The 22,378-nt window shown below is 33.7% G+C and overlaps 1 protein-coding gene across 2 annotated transcripts in view; it reads left to right on the forward strand.

Moving 5' to 3' along the window:
• Nucleotides 1-22,012, forward strand: part of PARP8 (poly(ADP-ribose) polymerase family member 8) — a 185,068-nt gene extending 163,056 nt beyond the window's left edge. For both annotated transcript variants that reach the window (XM_030815760.1, XM_012507863.2), the window contains 9 exons: nucleotides 504-571; nucleotides 2,331-2,379; nucleotides 3,497-3,609; nucleotides 3,848-3,920; nucleotides 5,441-5,510; nucleotides 8,321-8,394; nucleotides 9,530-9,599; nucleotides 10,480-10,564; nucleotides 17,489-22,012. In XM_030815760.1, coding sequence (XP_030671620.1) covers nucleotides 504-571; nucleotides 2,331-2,379; nucleotides 3,497-3,609; nucleotides 3,848-3,920; nucleotides 5,441-5,510; nucleotides 8,321-8,394; nucleotides 9,530-9,599; nucleotides 10,480-10,564; nucleotides 17,489-17,591 — 705 coding nt within the window. In that variant the 3' untranslated portion in view covers nucleotides 17,592-22,012. The remainder of the gene's footprint in view (nucleotides 1-503; nucleotides 572-2,330; nucleotides 2,380-3,496; nucleotides 3,610-3,847; nucleotides 3,921-5,440; nucleotides 5,511-8,320; nucleotides 8,395-9,529; nucleotides 9,600-10,479; nucleotides 10,565-17,488) is intronic.
• Nucleotides 22,013-22,378: the final 366 nt, after the last annotated feature.

Here is a 22,378-nt window from a genome sequence, read left to right on the forward strand (position 1 = left end):
TAAAGGCAGAGGAGAGGAAGCAAAAGGCACTACAAGTAAGTTGAAAAGGCAAGGAAAAGAAGATGGGACTAGGGGAGTTATGTAAAAATGGAAAGTTACAGAAGGGGATAAGTGGAGAATTACCAAAAATGGTTTGGCAAAGTGGGTTGGTACAATATACATTTTGTGGTTTGGCAGCATCACGTTTTCTTGAGCAGAAACTCAACAGGGGGCTGGAGAGTGGTCATCTTTAGGGACATAGCCTAATGTAAATGGAAGCCAGGCTAAAATCTGGACAAGTCTTTTAACACAGTGTTTGGGCAAGTCATTTTGGTGGCATGAAAGTTCACAGTTCCCATCATCTTGGGAGAAAAGACTAGGGCAATTGTTGTTGTTCCCATGTTAAGTCCACAAATTTTTAAGTCTTACTAGATTAGGCATATTGTTTGGTCTGATTTTCCTTTTGTGAAAACGGAAAAATGAATTTTTATGAAAAATCAAGAAGTATAATGACTTTTTTTCAGGCACCGTATCTGGAAATCAAGAAGCAGATGGATAAACAGGACCCCCTTGCTCATCCCTTACTGCAATGGTATAAAATTTTAGTTTTCCTCTTAATTAAAACAGTATCCTTTTCTTCTGCCTGCTTTAAGGAAAAAAAAAACAAAACCTGTCTTACAAGCCCTGCAATGCCACCGTTCTACAAGCTTATGAGACCTGGTGATTTTACAACCTAAGAGTCCTTAATGACTCTCACTTTAATTAAAACTTGTACATCACAAGGGGTAGAGAATGCTGTCACATGCACTACCAGGGATAAATAGTGCATGTGACAGCAGTTTGCCTATAGTTTTAAAAGATGTGATTAACTAGATTATGTGGCAAAAGCATTTTGGTTCATTTAATTTTCTAGTTCAGTGAGGACTAAGTGATCAAACTCAGTGTTTCAACCTTTATTATTGAAATCTTTCTAATCTAAAATAAATGTTTTATATTTTCCTCCCTTAATAAGGGCAGTATAAATATGATTAACTCTTTGCTTGCTCAGTGCAGAAGATGCACAGTTTCAGAGTGAGCCTGGTGAGGGAGGTAGTGTTATCCCAGCATGAATTCTAGAAGGAGGGCTAGACTATGAAGAGGAGAGAAGTCACCTTGCTGTGATGCCCATTTCAAATAATTTGCCCTCTTCTACTTCTAATAATTTCCTCTCTTGTTTCTCATTTGCAAAATGAAGACACTAGTTTCTACTCAGCATCCCTTATAAGGGTTTTATACATGTCTCTTTGAATTAACTTTGAAAACTCCAACTCCGTGAGATTTACCATACAGTAATACAAATGTAAGGCTTATAAGAGATTGAGATGAATGAGCACTTATACCGTGCTATGACCAGGAAGTTTTAAAAAAATATGTAAAGTTGGGCAGATGGAAAAGAATCTGGCTTCCTCAAGATTCTGATTACTTAACTTTCACTTCATTAAAATTTTATAATACACATTTAATTTAGTCTAACAAGATTATAACAAAAATTAGGTATGGAAGCCTTCCTTCTTTGTATCTGTTATCATCTGTTACTAAATTCTGACACAATTAAGTACAATAATGCTAAATTTCCATTGTAACCTTTAAATTTTTCTCATTATTATATTCAGATTGAAGGTAAAAATTGCATATATCTAGTTGCTTTCTTTTTTTCCTTGTCGTCAGATGGTTAACTTTTAATTCTTGTGATCATTTCCTTCAGCTTGTTAGTCACTCTTCTTTCAAGATGAAGAGAGTCTACCCAAACTTATTATTTTGTGTGCTTATAGAGCAGTTCCTTTCAGATGCTTGAATTTAATTTTTTTCAACTGCAGTGTCTACGTATGTTGGATTTTGTATGTAAACCGTTGTATATATATCAGCTCAAAGAGATCCTCAAATATTTAAAGAAAAAAATCTTCATAAGAACTTATCCTTAATTTAAGCAATGTAAGAGAGGAATAAAAGAAGCAGATCCATGACTCACTGCTCATATTTGTATTTGGATTATCATTATTTGAAAGTACATTCAGAAATGTTCAAATGTTCATTTTGCTGATGCTTGAGGTTGTGCTTATTAAAAACTACGTCTTAAGTTTTAGGGAACAACTTCCTAGTGTGTTTTCTCAGATTAAAATATTACCTTTTTTGTTACATAAGCTCTTTAAATTGTTTCAGGAAACAAACCTAGATTATGCAACTAAATGAAATTATTTCCAAGTTTAGTTTATGGCACAGCAAAAATAAGTTTTAATCACTTGCCAACTAAGTAAAAGAACTTTAAATATATTTGGCATATGTTTGTGACTAATGGATCATTTTAATTTCAGGGTTATATCAAGTAATAGATCACATATTGTGAAACTGCCAGTTAACAGGGTAAGTTGGTTTTTTTTTTTTACATATGCATACAGAAATGGGAGGAGTACTTATCAGTTGGGAGAACCTACCTTGTAATTTTTAGCCAGCCTCTCCAAGAATTGAAGTAAACCCAGGTTAAATCTAATTCTTTAGTTTGAAATAGCCATTGTTCACTGGCTCCAAAGCTTTCCAAGATAACAAATTCAAATTCAGTCTGCTGTCCTGACTTTTTAAGTGAATAAAAACATCAGTATGAAATCATTTAGTTATTCCACAAGCAATTGAAAAATATTATATGGAGATTGACCAGAAAGAAGTTAATGTGCTTTGTAATCATTGTCAGTTTCATGTTGGCACATTTCCACTTTTCTACAGCTGAGAAGCTATTGACCTCAGACAACTTATTTATCAGCCTAGAAAGCTTAAAAAATAATAATTTGTAAAAAGCTAATAGACTCTGGATTTCAGTTGTGATCATCACCTAAGAGCTGTACCTAAAAATCTCATTTTTGCCATCTGTGAATCTCTAAATGTAGATTCCTATGCATTATATTCCTGTATAACTATATTCCTAAGAGAAAAGGAAACACTTAGAAGATGTTATCAAGCTATTAATCCAAAAGATTCTGCTTTCATTTCTCTCCCTAAGGAGGAGACTATATTTGAATGTAGGCAAAAATTCTCAATTTTATAAGTATATGCAAATAAAGTATCATAATAATTTTTGCAGTTTTATAAACTTTTCTTTTCTGCTTAGCAAACTCCAGAATATTTCCCCAGTTGGACAGCTAGTATATACTTAGGGACTCAATAATAAAAGTGTTAAAAGAAATGTAATTAAGAAGGCAGATCTGCTTAAACATGATTGCATACTGTATTCCAAAGCTTTGGATTGTCTGTTTCCTGTTCCTTTCCCATTTGCCCAAAGAATTGTTCTTCATATTTGCAATTCCATGTGACCTATCACTTATGTAGACTTTTAAAAACATTATACAAATTAGCTTGCTAATGTGGTTAGTGTAAAATTACTATAATTTGGAAGTGGGAATTCTTAAACCAATAAAATGTGAAATTGTGATCAGCCTGAATATATGTTGTTTTACATGTTTTTGATTGTCTTTATTTTAAACGGCAGCAATTGAAGTTTATGCATACTCCACATCAGTTCCTTCTTCTCAGCAGTCCACCAGCCAAAGAATCCAATTTTAGAGCTGCTAAAAAACTCTTTGGAAGCACCTTTGCATTTCAGTGAGTAAGGCTTAATGTTAATAGGGGTGTGCCCCACCCAGTTTTCCAGAAATGTATGGGGGAGATATCACTGTCTTTCAGTAAATGGTCATTCAATAGATGGTCATGTAGTCAACTACATAATACTTGATTTGGCAATCCAGAACCTTCAGAAGGCACCATGACTTATTATGTTTTGACCACGTTGAAGATAATTAATTTTCTGGTTTTGCTTTTTCCTTTCCATCTATTTCTTTAGTGGCTCACACATTGAAAACTGGCACTCCATCCTGAGGAATGGCCTGGTTGTTGCTTCTAATACACGATTGCAGGTAAATTTTCTGAATGCTTTAACAAGACTTCATTCTTCTTCAGAATTGAGATTCAGTAAGCAACCCTATTGTTAGGTTTAACTTGCAAAAGAGGAAGCATGTGAGTCAAACATTATATGGAATTTCTAGTAGGCATAGTAGAACTGAAGCAGAACTGATCTATACACAATGATGTAAACATAAAATGGATCACACAATGAAAAGAAAAAGAAAGGATGGGTGCAGTGGCTCACACCTGTAACTCCAGCACTTTGGGAAGCTGAGGCGGGCAGATCGCTTGAGGCCAGTAGTTTGAGACCAGCCTGGCCAACATGGCAAAACCCTGTCTCTATTAAAAATACAAAAAAAAAAAAAAATTTATGCAGGCGCGGTAGCACACACCTACAATCGAAGCTAATTTGGAGGCTGAGGCAAGAGAATAATTTGAACCCGGGAGATGAAGGTGAAGGTGGCAGTGAGCTGAGATCACACCACTGTACCTCAGCCTGGGTGACAGAGCAAGACTGTCTCAACAACAAAAAAAGAAAAAAAAAAAGGAAAAGAAAAGAGAGTTTAATTCCCTCTGAGAAAACAGTAAAACAAATCCACTTTTTACTTAAGTAGAAAAACATTATCATGCACAAAGTAAAATCATACAGGCATTCTGTTAATTCAGTGTACATTTCTAGAGTACTGGGCCTCAATATGAATGCTTTTAGAGAATAAAATGTAGAAATAAGTGGAGATTGCATGCCAGAGAGCCGTCTGACACCTGATTTTCCGCCTCCAGGACAGTACTTGGTGTTAGCAGGATATCATGGCTGTCATCTTCATCTTTATTTATGCCTTTCATCCTGTACATTTCACTTCACTCTCATGCAGCTGAATTTTTTTTCATCTGACAGCATAAAGACATAAGGAAATGAGATGCTTAACCCAGACACTTGAGCTAGATCTCATATTATGATGACATTTTAGATGATTCAATTAAATGTTATATGTGTTTAGTATTCAATTTATACTAATAGTGTGTGAGGGACCAGAACACAGAGATAATAAGAAAGAAGTTTAGTTGATCTGAGTATAGTTTCAGTTAATGAAACTTATGTAACCTGAAAAATGTAACAAAGGATAAGAACAGGATGACAGATAGTGTTATTTAATGAAAATCTGAGCAGAATGCTTTGTTTATACACTAACATATAAATCCTAACCAGAATGCCAAGTTTAGTTTCTAAAATTTTAGATCTATTAAAATAAAGGCCTACTAGTGTACTTTATAATAAGCGATTGCCTTTATTAATGGTAGGATGGAAAATACTTATCAAGAATCTTTTTCCTCTGGATATCATTATTCTTACATAAACTGAGTTTTAAGCACGAGGATATTAGTACTGTTTTCAAATTAGACCTTGGAATAGAAGCTCTGTCATTTTTTTGTAAGACTGAATGTTCTGACATGAAACTGATTGCTTTGTCAAATATTAACATTTAAACCATGAACAGACCTCTCTCTCTCTCTCCCACTCTTCCCATCTAAGCTCCATGGTGCAATGTATGGAAGTGGAATCTATCTTAGTCCAATGTCAAGCATATCATTTGGTTACTCAGGTAATCCTGTATGTCATTTCTAAAGTCAAATTTATTAGGTTTTAATTTTCTTATTGTTTATACTCTATTCACAGCTTTCTATTGTGCCTTATTAGATATATTTTTATTAAATTTATTTGCTAAATGTTGAAAGCAAAAACAAAGCCCAGTGTCAAGATGAATTTATAATACTCTCCCTAGTGTACAAGATGGAATAGATGTTTCATCAATTTAAAAAGATATTTAATATTCCTTATATTTATTCCTTCCACAAATGAATATTGAGACTATAGTATAGGGAAAGCACTATGTAAGGCACTGAGAAGTACACATACATAATATCTTTAAGTATAATTCTCTATCATGCTAATTTCTTATCTTTGTATTATTATTTTATTCATAAAGAAGCTTTGAACATTATGGAAACATCAGAAGTAGAAAAACACCCTCAAAATCATCTTTCTTGTTAACAACTTTTTGTAAATTTGGTGAGATTGTGGGAAAAAATACTTTGGAATAAATTGGCTCCTGTTCAGGAGCCTGGTGAATTCAAAATGTAGAAAGAACGATCACCAAATTGTTAGCATTACTTATCCTTGGTGGAATTGGTGATGTTTTCTTCTTTGCACTTAAAAAATTTTTGGAATATTTTACAATGATCAGTATGATTCATATAACAACTAACCTATTCTGGTTTAAATATAAAATAATTATGCTCATTGTATAAATTCAAGCTACACAGAATTTTTGAAGTAGCAGATGAAAATTTTCTCTCCTTTACTGCAGCTTCTGTGTTCTGTGTATGTTCCTTCACACTTTCAAGTGGTTTTATATACATATAACTGCATATGTAATTAGTTTTGCTTGAGTGCTCATGCATGTGTGTGTGTGTGTGTGAGATTATGTGATCACATTACACGTTTTAGGAGATGTCATTCACATGGTGCCTGAATGGTGAGTCTTAATATCCTCATATTATAGGAAAGGATACTTAGAGAGGTCTGATAACTAGGTGAACATTAAAGAGAACTACCTAATTTATTTACCAAAGTTCATGTTCTTCCAGCTATAACAAGTTGTTTCTCAATGTTAGGAAACTTGGAACGCTTGAAACCAGATTTATAATTAGAAATAATACAAGAAAACAGCAACATTGATAAATGGTAAAATGCTGATGAAAAGAAAACTTTAAAAAATGAGAAGGTTGCATGTTAACAAAAAAAGAAAAATTAGAAATATATGAAAAATTAAAACATAATTATTCAAGTAACTATTGCTGTTCAACAAAGCACCTTAACCTTAGGGCAAAATAACAGCTTCATTATGCTCATAGATTATTTGGGGCAGGAATCTAGGATGGAACCTGGCTAAGTGATTCTTTAGCCCCTTGAAGTATCCACTGAATGCCACTCAGCTGATGGATGGGCTGCGCCGGCAGGCCTGAGACAGCCTGACTCATACTCAAGAGTTGGGGAATTAGACTCCATCTCTTGTTAGCAAAGAAATACTGTTTCAGTGATCTCTGAAAATACAATATGCCAAAATAACACTAAGAAAATAAATACCAGGAAGTGTAAGATACTGTAGAGATAGGAAATGGAGTTACAAAGAAGAAATCTATTAAAATCAGACTCTAAATCTTGCTAAAACAGTACAAAATAAAAAGCTAAGAAACCAGCTGAAATAAATAAATACATTCTCAGCATAAAGAAAAAACACAGCAAATCATCAAGTACTGTGATTTTCTGTTTTTTATACTGGGATATAGACTCCTTCGATGGGTACATGGAAAGAATTGTGGAAAGGTACAAACCGTGTGAATGGATGTAAAAATTTGTCTGTGTATATGTGCTTTTGTCTGCAGAGGGAGTACATACCTTTCCTCAAATTCTTGAAGGGCTCTTGATCGAAAACAAATGTAAGAATCACTACAGTAAGATGACGTAGCATCTGTAGTTGATTTTGAGGGCTGAAAGTGTAGGGGTAAGAGAACAGGACAGCTTCTCTGCATATATACCCTTTGCTTTTTGTTCAGAATTGGCATTTGAAATCCAAGGCCTTCTCCTCAACCTGTCCCCATCCACCCCTGCACCTTTTTGGAAGGCCTGGAAAAGTTGGATAAATGTACTTTGCAAGTTTGTAAACAGGCTTTTCCCCTTCTCATTAAGCCATTTGCTGACACAACTACAAAAATCAACACCTATCTCAACTTCTGGTGTAACAGTAGATGAACACTTTCTAATAAAGTGTAGATACAAATCTACCTATTCTAAAACAGATTTGTATTTTAGTTCTGCTTTTCTAAATTATTCACAGTAAGAAATTATGGCATTTACAGAGTAAGCTAAAATTTGTGAATATTACAGACAAAAAAACTTATATAATTTGTCTTAATTAGAAGAAATGTTAAACTCTGCATAGAATTTAAGAACAAATAACAACAGAAGTTCAGTTGTAAAGTAAAAATATTTTTCTGACATTGTTCACATTTCCCACCCTTTATTTTCTCCTTCTCCTAGACAGATAGTAGGAATGAAAGTTAGGTGCTAAAAGCCTTTTAAAATCAAGTTTTAAGAATTTTTAAATTATATTAATTTTATGCAGAAGAATTTTCGATCCTTGCTTTCAATGCAAAAAAATAACTTTCCCAGGACTTCCCAAACCCACTGATCTTCCACCTCAGGTGCTAAGGGCACAGCCCTCTGTTATTGTCTCTAGCCTAATGTGATCAAACCTTTACCTAGAATGGAACTTTGCATAGTAGGTGGATTGTACTTTGAGCTGCATCAGACAGCTTTGTCCCTAAATTACTATTTTGCTGATGTTTTCAGGGATGAACAAGAAACAGAAGGTGTCAGCCAAGGACGAGCCAGCTTCAAGCAGTAAAAGCAGCAATGCAACACAGGTGTTGTAGTGACTTTAGTGACTGCTTATGATAGTGAACTATGGCCTCATTAGCCAGCAGAGCATGGAAAAATAGGCTTTTTAAGTCTGAAAAATTATTTAATGTGGTCATTACTTACAAAGGAATAAAACTCACTCTGAAATGCAGTAACTGAATTGCCTCTATACAATAATTAATAACAGATATTTATTTATCTCCCACTATAATACCAGATACTCCTAGGCAGTAGAGTGTAGTGATGGCCAAAAGTAGACACATACTCCGTGTCTTGGAGCCTACATCCTACTGAGGGGTATAAATAAATTAAATACACATTTAGATAGATAGAATGCTAGATATTATGAAGAAAAATAAATCAGAGAAATAAGACGTTTAATGCTGTCAGGTGGAAGAGGGATCTGGTATGAATGTTAAATGGGATGGTCAGGAAAGGATACTCTGAGAAGGTGACATTTGAGTCAAGACCTCCAGATGATGAGTGCATGAGCCATGTGACTCTAGGAGAAAGAACATTCTGGGCAGAGAGTAGAATGACCATCAATCCCATGTTGTTTCAGAGAAAACAAGTATATTCTGGGAAAATTAAAAATTCATCTGATAAGTAGTGTGACTTTAAATTAAAAAAAAAAAAAGAGTATAGCTAATCTAATATCTGAAAACAAAAAACCAAAAACATCCCAGATTTTCTACATGAAATGTTTCTGTAACCTCTGTGACCTAGTAAATGATGCTATTAAAAAATGGGTTGGTTTTGGAGTAGATGATCTGAAATAATTGATTTTGATATTTGAAAAGATCATGCAAATTTAATTTTGTTTACCTTGAAATAAAGAGGCCAAGCTTTTAGTAAAAATAAATTTGAGTTCTAATTCCATGTTGTGAGGTTATTGAACCCTAATTTAGCATTTTTCAGTTCACTTATCTCAAGAATAATTTAGCAATGATGATGTACAGAAATTAAATAAAAATAACAATATTAAGAGAGTGCAAGGAAATTGATGCTAGTCTAGATAGGCTTTTTTTTTTTTTTTTTTACCTGGAGCCATCTTAGTGACTATTACTTTTTAATGATGAACAGCTTTTTTCACAAAGTGTTGCATTCTAACTCTAAGTTTTAATTGTTTTTGGAATTTAGTCACAGAAAAAAGGACAGCAATCCCAATTCCTGCAAAGCCGTAATTTAAAATGCATAGCCTTATGTGAAGGTAAGTTGAAAGTTTTACGAACCTCATAGTGTTAGTTCCTAGCTCATCTATAATTAAAAATATGAGTATGTTTACAGAGTGCTTATGGTGGAATAGGGAAAGCATTATTCCTTATGATCATTTCAAAGGGCACAAATGCAAAAACGGGTACCGTAGAGATCATAAAGGTTCAAACCAAATTGCAGAATTGGCAAGAATTCAGACAGTGATATATTTTATTTCTGGCAGATATTTCCAGAATGGTAATTATATCTTTCTGATCAAGTAATGCTTATCTCTTTAGTTAATGTGCTACCTTCCTCTTAAAGTTGGTATTTGAATGTATAATACGTGATACGATGAAAAATGTGAAAGATGAACCAAGCACTGAGAAGATAACCTATTAGGTCTTTCTGTTCCTACACTGAAATTATTATATTATTCTGTACTCAGGACAGAAAAATTGATGGGTGATTTGCAAGATGATATACTTTTCTTTGTTCTTGCTTTAAAATATGACTGTGGCTAAAAATTCATTTTTTTCTTCTTGTGTTAGGAGTTTTAGTAGCTACCGTCTTTTAAGTTTTCAACACACAGTAGTTGTATAGGACATGAACTTGCTGTCTACATAGTTCTTAAGTCAGGACCTGTCTGCTTTTGATAATACTTAGATGAGTTCCTTTTTATTGTTATACCCGTTGTTATTGAAATTATAAAGTTGTTACATGGCCTTTCACTGTTTTTATCTATATTTCTTCATAGACAGGCTAAACAATTTTTATGTGTTCATTAGTGCTTGTCTTTTTGCTTTAGATTTCAAAGAGAAGAGATATATAGATTCGGAATGGACTAGGATTCCTTTAGAATAAAGTAGTTCTTTAATTTTATTTTCCACTTACAGTGATCACCTCACCGGACCTGCACAAACATGGAGAGATATGGGTTGTCCCCAATACTGACCATGTCTGCACACGATTCTTTTTTGTGTAAGTGGAAATGCTCAAATTTGTATACTACTGTCTTTGCCACAAATGGGTTAGTGGTGACTGAATTATCGTTTGGTCTCTTTAGCTGCCAAAATATAACAGGTAATTGAGTTTAACATCAACTAATGTTTTTGTTTTATTTTCAATAAGCCATTAAAAAAATCTAAATAATTTTTAAATGCTGTTAACTTAGAAGAGCTCATGAAAAACACCTGTTAACTTACAACTAAAAAAACATCATCTTAGTCGGGCTCGGTGGCCCACACCTGTAATCCCAACATTTTGAGAAGCCGAGGCAGGTGGGTCACCTAAGGTCAGGAGTTTGAGACCAGCCTGGCTAACATGGTGAAACCCTATCTCTACTAAAAATACAAAAATTAGCTGGGTGTAGTGGTGCATGCCTGTAGTCCCAGCTACTGGGGCTGAGGCAGGAGAATCGCTTGAACCCGAAAGGTGGAAGTTGCAGTGAGCCAAGATAGCACCACTGCACTCCAGCCTGGGTGACAGAGGGAGAATCTGTCTCAAAAAAAAAAAAAAAAAAAAAAAAGAAAGAAAAAAGAAAATCATCATCTCTGTCTCTGTAGCCATCTCTCTGTGTGTATATATGTATACATGTGTTTATACACCTCCATACACACACATACTTTTGTTAATTTTAAAAATTTAGAACTGGGATGAAGAATACGATAATGAAAAGGTCTGTGCTAGAAAAGATTGATCTACATTCCATATAATACAGGCTGGAAATGCAGTACATGTCAATGTGGGGTTTTTTTTGGCACGGCTGTATCGTAAGAGTTGCATTAAAATATAAAAGCATTATTTTTCATTCCTAAATAATGGGTGCAGTAGACCAGTCTAATTTTCACTCTACCCTTGGCTTCCAACCTGTTTCCCATGCTGTTCCCACCTTATCCATGATCTTGTCACAGAAAGGATTTCAGAGAAGAGTTGAGTATCTGTTTTGTACTTTATGTAGTTTTCTTAAAAGAAACTGAAAAATGGAACTGTTAAGGTTGCTTCAGTATACTGTATATCCTTAGTACCCTGTGCATTTAGCATTGGATCTGTTGGCTTGTTGACAGACTATTCACAGTGAAACTTACGAGCTTCCTGGTTTTCTTTTGGATGTTTTGAAAACTGTGATCGTTCTTACGATAGATATTTACTGGCTATAGATTTCTTTCTTAACAGTGAGGTAGCAGTGAGTATAGGAGAAAGAGCCCGCTTTTGATCAGATAGTTTGAATCCTGGCTGAATAGTAATTAGTAAGGTGATATTGCCTGGTTGTATAACACATCTAAGCTTCATCAGTAAAATGATAATAATATACCTGTATCAGTCAGAATCCAAACAGGAAACAGATGACCCATGAAAAATATGTTTGGGTCATCCACAATTAGATTATTTACAAGGGTATGATTATAAGGAAACCACAGGTCCAGTGTGGTAACCTGGATCTGTTAGCACCAGAGCTGTTATACATTCCCAGGTACAAAAGGACACAGACAGGAAGCAGTCCTGCTGGGAAGCCCCATTGGCCAAACCCTGCCAGAAGCTAGAGAACAATGAAGCTTATGGAGAAAGTCCTTACAGGTCAGGCTCCTGGGGCAGAACGAAGGCAGAGAAAGACTCCAAGACGATCCTGGGGGTTCCTAGAGAAGCTAACTGCACACAGTGCCTGTAAAGTTTATTATGAGGATTAATTTAGCACAGTGCAGGTCTTGGCCACTGAAAGGCTTACTAAATATTTTTTTCTCTCTTCTTTGTTAGCTATCTTGATTGTTATCCACTATTAAATGCTTGGCCTTCCAAAAAGAAGCCTTCAGTCACCAAGTTATTTCACTGAGAAATCTTGAGATTTTGGCTGAAAAGTAACTCCCGAGTACTTTCCTTAGCCTGTCATCTAATTAGTTCATCTACTCCTTCTGCATCTTGCTAAAATTCAAATTAATTGAGCCAAATAAACAGCCTTAGATATTTAAATAGGCAGTACCATTTTTAGTATTATTTCTTTTGAACTTTTAGATAAATTATACATAAAGCCTATCTGTAGGGATATACATGTTGCAGGGGGTGTTTACTGGAGAAAAGAATTTCTGTATTTCATAAGCAAAAATTGAGGATAAATCATGTGAAGAAAAGAGAAGTACACTCAGATACTTCCTAAATAATACAAGGAAAAATTTCATATTATCATATTAAGATAATTTTCATTGCTTTATGAACACAAATGAGATTTCATCCTTTCTGCACCCTCAGGAGAGAAGAGACTCATTAAGGAAAATTGATAAATTCAAAACACATCAAAAGGGGAATCTGTTTCATTAATGTACATTCTAATTACAACCATCAGTTCCTTTCTGTATAAAATGATCACAGAGTTCTACTAGTAGTGAGCCTCCCTAATGCGTGGTAACACCTAGAAGAAGAATAAATCGATGAGAATGAAGATAAGACAAAAACTCAATTTCTGTTCTTTTTATTTTAATTTTTTGATACATTATGTGATCCTGGATGTTAGAAGCTTTGCCTAATGACTAGGATATGAGTTAACATGGTTACCTTTTTAAAAAATCTATTATCAGGTAACAATATTAAAAATTAAAATAACTCCCATGCTAATCTGATTCCCACAGTTGAGTTGATAAAACAGTCACATAGTATGCTAATCACGTTTTCCAGCAAGTAAGCAGCACAGAATGAGAGAAAAATTGGAGGGAAATTTTAGGGAACAGGCTGGTGTATTGGAAAAAAAATGGAAGTAAAAATTTAAAGGAAGATATCAATTAAAAAAAAGAAAAAGAGAATTAGAAGTTCAAAAACTTTTTTGTTGGAAAATTCCAAAATGAAGAAACTTAATTAAATATAAGTGCTCCAGGCAAAATGTAATAGTTCAGATGTTATGAACAGATCCAAGCCAATTCCTAGTTTCTAGAAACTGTGAGTAAAGCTTGATTACATGACTAACCTTGAAACGCATGTGTACTAGGACATTAAGACCCATATGTAGAAATTAGGAAGCTTATTTCAAAAGGGCTGGAGATGTGAATGTAGGAGTGAATAAAATGCTCACGTTATAACTGTTTGATGAGTATTTGCCGTCAAAAAGGGCTAATACCTCAAAATCAATATACAAATAGGAACCCATTATTTAAATTCCCTGGCCAACATCTCACCTTCTCCAATCTGTGCAGTAATTTTATATATCAAAGAGACTTGAAACTTGAGCTGAAGTTTTCCATTTCTTTTTCCTTGCTCACTGTAGTCATCAGTTCCCAAGTTTATCTCTTCACAATTTTGTCCCAATGCCTTTATTCCCATGGATATATTATTCTCTCCCCTAGAGTATATCAAAAGGTTATTAGTTCTCCCTGCTTCTACTTTCTTCATCACTCTTAGCCTCCTTTGTGCAATGCAAGACTCATTAAACATTCCCATTATTACACTAGTGATATACCTCTTTAGTATTCAGAAATTGAAGATAAGCCAAAAAAAGGAGAAAATTTTCCATATTATCCCCATTTAGAGTTAACTAGGATTAATCTTTTGGTGTACAGCCTACATTCCTATGCATCTAAAATTCTATCTATTTGTACCATATTCATTTTCCTAAAGCAGTGTTTTGATTAGTCACTGCCCAGACAGGCTGATAGTTAAATAGAAGCATGGCATTCTCCAACATACAGAGTCTCTTCTACCTTACTTCAGTTACATGCACAAACCACTGATTAAGTGAAATTCTTGTCCAAGCTGTTTCTTAAAAACAACTTGGAGTTGCATTTCCCACTATTGTGCCTTTGCTCAGTCAATTCAAATGCCTTGGCCTTCTTACCAGCTAGACCATTAGCCTATTTTTCAAGGCTCATTCAAACATGCTCTTTTCCTTGGCACCTTCCCTGACCTCCCAGTCTGAAATGATTCTGTCTTTTCTCTGAATTCTGCTCACCCTATGTTTGGACAGCTCAGGCTGCCTTGTCCTTTTTCTAATTTGTAGAGATGAGGTCTTGGCTGTGTTACTCAGGTGGATCTCAAACTCCTGGACTCAAGTGATCCTCCCACCAAATTGTCAATAATTTCAAAAGTTTTTATTTATGAAATGTCCTGACATACCTAAGAAATTTCCAGGCAGCTAAGTTTCATCTAATATCCTAGTTTCTATTATTTTTAAAGCAAATTGGTTAATTTTTCGTTAAAATTTTAGTAATCTTTTTACATTCCTGAGAATATGAATAAGTCTTGTCTCCTTTTAGACGTTTTCATTTTTCATTCTACCAAAACCCAGTCAAATGTATCATCTCCCTAGTGGTATCATTCATGTTCTATTTCTTTTCAATTCTGTTGCTTTCCAGACATAAAAGAACTTTACTCTTAAATCATAAATAGCTGTGACATGTTCTGTATACCCTATTGTAATAACTACTCTAATGCCACTAGCAACTTATGTATCTAAGCCTTGCCAGTTGCCCAAATTAAATGGATGTTTGATTTTTCTGGATTATTATATATGCATCAAATTTAAAACGCCTGAATGCCTTTGGTCAACTTTGTCCTTCAACCCACAACTGTTGTGCTTCCTGTGGGTTTCCTAGACAGTAGAAAATATGCATTTTATTTAATACTTTTAAGCATACTGTCTCTCTCTTTCTCTCTCTCTCTCTCTGTAGTTCTCACTCTTGCCTTCACTCCCACTTTTGCTCTCTGCTCTCTCTTCCTCTGTGCTCTTTCAGTCTTAAATTATTATAGTTTATTCAAAGAATTTGAGTCTCATATCTTCTCCACTAACTTCTAATGCTTTTTAAGTGTCAGGGTACGTGTAATATTTGGGTAGACAAACCCTTCTATCTGACTGAAAAGAGTGATGGGGGAGTGATGGGGCAAGACTGGAGAGGAAGTCTGTATTTGAATGACGAAGGAACTCGTATTGCCAATAACTTGGATTTTGTTCTGTAAGTGAGATAGAGGCCATTTTTCTATCACTTTTGCAGGGTGGAGAGTAGATCTTGTAGGACAGATGATGGGGATAAGTGTAGAGACAGAGAGATCAGTTATAATGTTATAACAACATTCTAGGTCAGTTTTTCTTACCACAAAAAGAAATGTGTTTGACATTGTGACTTAGAAAAAAATAATTCCTTCTATCTGTAGTAAAGTCAGTGTTCTCTATTTGATTCGATTCAATTCGATTCTATCTTAGTCACTTAAAATGCTGTTCTAGACAACCTAAATTAATTAAAAAACCCACTAGTTATACACAATCTGCAACTTGAAAACCACTCATTTAGATGAATGACAATGGAGGCCTAAACAAAGGTAGAGAGAAGATTTAAGAAAATGGAAGCAAGACAGCTTGGTGATTAATTGGGTTTAGGCACAAAGAACAGCCAAGAATGACTAAAGGTTTTGTGTTGCTGGATGACGGTACATCAAATTGAGATATGGATAGCATAAAAAGTAGCAGTCCTAGGGTCAAAAAATAAGGGCTTTGAATATACTGGATTTGTGTTATCTGTAGGAAAGTTATATAGAGAGAAAAATTTAAGAATCGGAGGTAGAGCTTTAGGAATTAGCATGTAGGTGATAGTTAAAACTTGAAAGGGGCTGAAATCATTGATTTTGCATATCATGAGAAGAGAGAAAACTGAGGTGTGATTCATATATAAAATCATCATTGAAATGAGAGGCCAAGGAAGAGGATGCAATAAATGCGATGGAGAATTAATCTCAGTAATAGAGCGCTTACTGTCCTGAGAAAATATCTGTAATTGGGCTGTGTACCACATATCCCATTTTTTTTCTTAGGGTAATGTTTCACCGTGAGGGGTCATTTCCATGTATATGTAAGTTGAAACTTGCTAAGTATATCTAAAACAGTGATAAGAATTAGCCAAATAGACAACCTTGGGTCATTTAGTTAAGAATTTAGACTTGGTACAAATGCAGTTATCAGTTGATGGTTAAGCAGTGGATTACATAAGGAGCCAAGTTCTCTCTGCTGTATGTCATCTTTTCATTTTCCTGTATTTTGCTATTTCAGGAAAAGATAGTGGCTAGTATTAATCTTTGAGACGCTGTGCTTATATCCTTGGTTATCTGTTTTCAAGTAATTACCACTTTTCTAAAGCTTCTGTCTTGAAGCCATTTTTATGAAGTAAAATTAATTTGTCACTTGTTCCCCTCTGAATATGATCATGAAAGCTTGAAAATTCATTCTTAGGAAATTCTTATTGCCCAAGTAACTTTATTTGAGAAAAATGAATTACCATCTACAATGTAATTATTTCTTTTTAAAGAACTTAGTAATTGCTGTTCTTTAATATTATATTTTCCCTTCTACTCCTAAAGTAAACTTAGCAGGCTTGCATTCTTTTGTGAAGTGCCAGCATAAATAAGAATATGTTACAGTCAGACTAAATAGTGCAACCAGTGATAAGAAAAAGGGCAGCACTGATTATGGCTGAATAATTATTAGAAGGCAGGCATGGCAAAGAAGCAGTGGTAGAAAGTGAAGTGTCATCAGTCAGAAAATAAAGAAATGATCGAAGTAGGAGTAGAGTTAAGAAGTCTGGAATCTTAGCAACATAAAGTTGAAGCTGTTATATTTTTTTATAGTAGACTTCATAGCAGCTGCTATGGGAAATGCCTGCAAGGCCAAAGACACTGAGAAGCTTCTTGCAACTCAGACAGTCTTTTATGCGGGGATGAAAAAAAAATGGAAGAAAGGGGAAAATTTAGGCATGACATAGAATGGGCTGTTCTGTGTTTTGCAATGGGAACACATTGTTAAATACACCTGAAAAACAACCGTATAATTTGCTTTTGATTCTCTTGGGCTATATTTTAGGTATCAAATAGCATTTCTAAGCCGTTTTAAATGCTGCCATCTTTTAAAATGTTTTTATCTTTTTATGTTTTGTATTTCAGCTATGAAGACGGCCAAGTGGGAGATGCAAATATTAATACACAAGAAGGAGGCATTCACAAAGAGATCCTCCGAGTAATTGGTAATCAAACTGCTACTGGTTAAAGGACCACCATTTAATTAACATGATTTGAAAGCCTTCCTCGGGTTCAAAGCTGGATTTTGAACTGAAGAAGATTATAAAATTATTTATTGTTATTATAAACAAAATTAACCCTTTGAATACTGATTTTTTTTCTTAGTATTTCTAAGTATCTCATTAAATACCTAAAATGGTATAAGATTTATCAATTGTAGGGTTATGGAATCTAGTAATAAAATTTCAACAGCACTTAAACTGAAGTTTGGGTTGCTCACACAATAAACAGATTGAAAAAACTGTTTTGTGCTGATATTTTTATACTAAACTCTTTAACTCGATATTTGGTATTATATACCGACATTTTAGGTTACCAAAATAGAATTGAGAACATTTTATAATGGCATCTAAATCTATCAGATACTTTGCAATAAGTATACTGTTTGCACATTCTGATGTGCTATATCATTAGTAGTATGGGCATTCTAATGTTTTGGAAGGGATGTTCCCTATTCTTCTATTTTTCTTCATAAAAAAACAAGTAGGTCTTAGAAGCAGTGCTTTGCCGGAAAGTATGTAATATACACATCTATACATTCATGCATCAAAATGTGTGGTTGTGAATATATTTGTGTATATTCACACGTATGTTTTGACCAGAAAGATGGCTTAGCTTCACAATTCTATCCACATTTAATGGAAGGAAGATAATATTTAGTAAGCAATAAATTTGGACATAAATCAAGATATGAGCCAGATTTACCACCATTCATTCACTGAAAATATTTGCAGACAATTTTTCTGTTTGTCTGAAGAAATTCAGCTCTTTTAAAGTGTTATCTAAAAGTCACAATTTGGGGAACATACATGGCCTGGTAGACCGAATCTATATTCAAATGATTATGTATTTAAAAGAAAGACCTTGGAATTTAAAGAAACCATATATATTTTTTATTTACTACAAGAAAACATTATACAATTTTATTTATGCCACACCAGCATTTTTATATTTGTTCATCTAATACCTCTGCTTATTTTTTTCATATTGAGAAAGAACACAAACTTTGATGCTTCTTTTATATTAAAAGACCACAAATAAGTTTATAGAGAACAGTAACACCAGCTCTCAGCATTTCCTTTTCAAGAGTCATATTTCATCAAAATCATTTCTTATTCTTTGAGTCCTAGAGTTCTTATTCATCAAGTTTTAATTGACAGTGTTTATTTTCCCACATGTTGTCTTTGGAACAAGGCCATTCATGAAAGCAGTTTAATTAGTGAGTCTGCCACTCTATTCAAACCCTGAATCAAAGCTCTATCTGATTTTAATTTATGTAAAAAAAAATAAAAATGTATAGTCATTTGCAAGTATAATGTGATAACTGCTGTGTTTATTTCCTTTGTCTGGCATAAAAGGTGAGAAAAAGGTCATACATGTTGTTAAGGGTTGCAGTTTAGGAAGTATTTTCTAATCATTTGTTTTGTTATATTGCAAATAATTGATATGCCACTTATTTCTGCAAGAAAAAACAGGCTTGAAGTGGTTGGGATATTAATCATTTTGATAGTATCTACTTAAAGCATTGATCTGTTTTGACTTGTGGCTCTGAACTCTGGGCTAGGGCAAAGATATAATATCCTATCCAGTGTTTTATGACCACTTATTTGAAGATTAGTGTGGGACATGAGGACCTTGCTATTGTTTTGCCAAGACATCGCAAGTCTCCCAAATCACTTTAACTGTGTTTTTAAAACATTTTTAAGCAACATAATTATTTTTTTGAAATTAATCTATACATTAGACAGTCTATACATGACAAACATGAAGATCTAATACCAAGATTTGGGAGACGGGATCTTGGAACTCCATCTGTTTGACGACTAGGACCACTGAGGCACCTCCAATAAACTCTGTAGAGTGCCTCCAGCATAATTTAAAAGCCACCGACCTAATCCATTATGGCTTTACTTAATATTGGAGTGATCTGTAAAGAATATAGTATTGGAGTCTGAACTGGAACAGTAACTTGTAGGACTCAAGAAAGACTGTTTAAGGAAAGTTGGCATAAAAAAACTGTTTCTGTTGACTTAAGAGTAGTTTCACCTATCTGAGGAAATTAAGTAGTTGATAGTTTAATGCTAGGCATCTTTTATGATAATAAAGTAAGATGTCTTCTTATGACAGTTAATTGAGTTGTATCATGATGTAGAATGACAGATTTTGTTTCAAACAATTGCGTCAGAACCTTTGTAAGCAAATATTCTAAGGAGAATCAATCTTATTTTTTAATTGAACTTTTTGAAATCGGGGATACTATAATAACTGATAAAGATGTTTTTCTGTATTTCTAAAGAATCTAATTTCAATTACTACCATTAACATATAAATGTGCTTCCAAAATCCAAGCAGGTCCATACAATTTGGAGATTTGAACACTGTTATCATGCTTTAATTCAGTCATTCATTAAAATATTATCTATTCACTTATTTGATGATTCCAAACATTTGATATTGTATTGTGTTTTTATAATTATTTGAAATCTGTCCACCAGTGCTTTGTAATGGTTTTATTAATTGTGTAGCCATTGCTACTTAGATAGTAACCCACCGAGCAAAGGCAGTCATTTATTTTCATCCTTGAAGTAGGGGAAGAAAATTATTAATTTATTAGTTCTACTTTTTCCTGCATTGCTGATTTTATAAACATTTTACTATGAATAATCTGTTCTCTTTCACTGTATTAAAAGGAGAAGAAAACGAACATTTGAGAACAGAAAAAAGTAATAATATACAAATAATCTAGTGCTATAAAATGCATTATAGTAAGACACTTTTGGTGTCTTCGAGTGCACTATGTTGGAATAAATTTTATACTTGTTGCTCAGTAAATCTCAGTCATACGTTGGGTTTAAAGCTGTTTTTTTTTATTTAAAGTTTAATTTTAAAAGTGCCACATTGTAAAAGTTACTGTTAAGTACTATGTAAAAAACCAACCCAAGCTATTGTTAATGTTCTGAATGTTTTTCTTTGAATATTTCAGTTTAGAGAAGAAATTCCTTCATTTTTCTCCCCTTTGCTAAAAGAAAGAAAATCTATAGTATGTAAGTCTATGAATCTTTAAATAACTGAAAGAATTTTAGCAGTACTTTGTATAATAAAAATATTTTTTAAACCATAACTTGCCTTAGAGCATGGGGTTTCAGAAAGTTTTAACGAAAAACTCATCATCCTCATTAAAGAGTCTGGATAACTTCATCAGATGGTAATTTAATATGTCATGAAGGGGCCACTCAGCATTGGGTCATCTACCATCTAAATAAATATGGATTTCATGGTGGCATTTGAAGCACATTTTGCAAACATTATGATGTTCTATTGTCTTGCTGAATTCTTTATTATAACACTACCTCAAGACAAATGATAAACTGTTGGTAAGGTAAATTGAGTTTTCAATGTCAGGAACAAATAAAATTTTGCAAATAGAAGTCATTAAATAATTCAACAGGAAGACCATACTGGACACAGATGTTGTCAGTTACTTCTGGACAATGTGGTAACATGGATATTTCAGTCACTGGTAACAATGTCAGGGTTAACACCCAATGAGTTATTTGAAACAATTTGGGTTGCAAAATTTGAAATTAATTAGTCTATTTTGAGATCGATTTTCTACATGGGCCAATTTTATGTCCATTACCTAAAGCCACAATCTCCCACTCTAAAGAGTTAAAGGATGAAAACACCCAACTGCTACACTGGAATGGCAGACTGAATATTCAAGCATTTTGGCATTTAATGCCTGCTAAATTTTTGTGTGATTATATATAGATTTGATGTATATTATTACCCAGTAAATTCTTCTTGGGAATTTTGTATACATTATGGAATATTAGGATAAGTTTTTGTAGGTCAGAAGAATTTCAAGTAGTTTTTAGACAAAACATATCCATGAGTGTGAAAAAAGCTGTGTTGACGAATAGATTACATTTCACATTTACCAGCAAGTCAGTAAAAAATAGTGCTTATTTACATAGTCAATATAATTTAATGTTCTAAAAATAATATCTTCGATCTGCCCAATATTTAATGTATCATTGAGATTTTTAAAAATGCAGCCACTCCTTTATGTAAACATTAAGATATGCCTATGTTTCTTTAACTATACAGCCTCTTTACAATAAATTTCTTGATTTTTGTGCACAGAATAGTATTGCAACCTGCTATTTAGCCTTTGGTGCCTTAGAATTATTATAAATATTTAACAATATGTACATAATGTAAATACTGCCAAGAGATCAGTAAGGCCAAATATTTTCTCTATTCACTTTTTATTGCTCTTGCTTTCTATTGCTACTCAAGCCTCTTTTATCCAGCTTTGTAATAGTTCCAACATTGTAGCCAATGTAAATGTTTACTTTCAATAAATCTGAATTTGTTCAACAAGTACGGTATATGTGGGCAGTATTTTGAAAACTCAGTTAGGCTTTAGATTCTCCTCTTGATGAATCTTGCCTCTAGGGACTATGTATTTGAAGGTCTCAAGAAACTCTAAAAATGATGTTGCCTTTTTTGTTTTTAAAGTGAGGGAAAAAAAGTCTTTTCAGTATTCCCCCATGTACTTTCAACAGATTTAAATTGATTGTATGAGTGCCGTTTTAATTTCAAATTCTGTCAAGAAGTATAGCATTGAAACAAAAGATTCTTGTATGTTTGTACGTGTGTCAGTTTGTAACATCTGGCCATAATATCTAAAGGAGTATTTCAAATGAAATGTCCTGAATTGTCTAAGCATTTTTGACCTGATAAGTAATC

Source organism: Nomascus leucogenys, chromosome 7b (assembly GCF_006542625.1).
Source record: "Nomascus leucogenys isolate Asia chromosome 7b, Asia_NLE_v1, whole genome shotgun sequence".
Lineage (NCBI taxonomy): Eukaryota > Metazoa > Chordata > Mammalia > Primates > Hylobatidae > Nomascus > Nomascus leucogenys.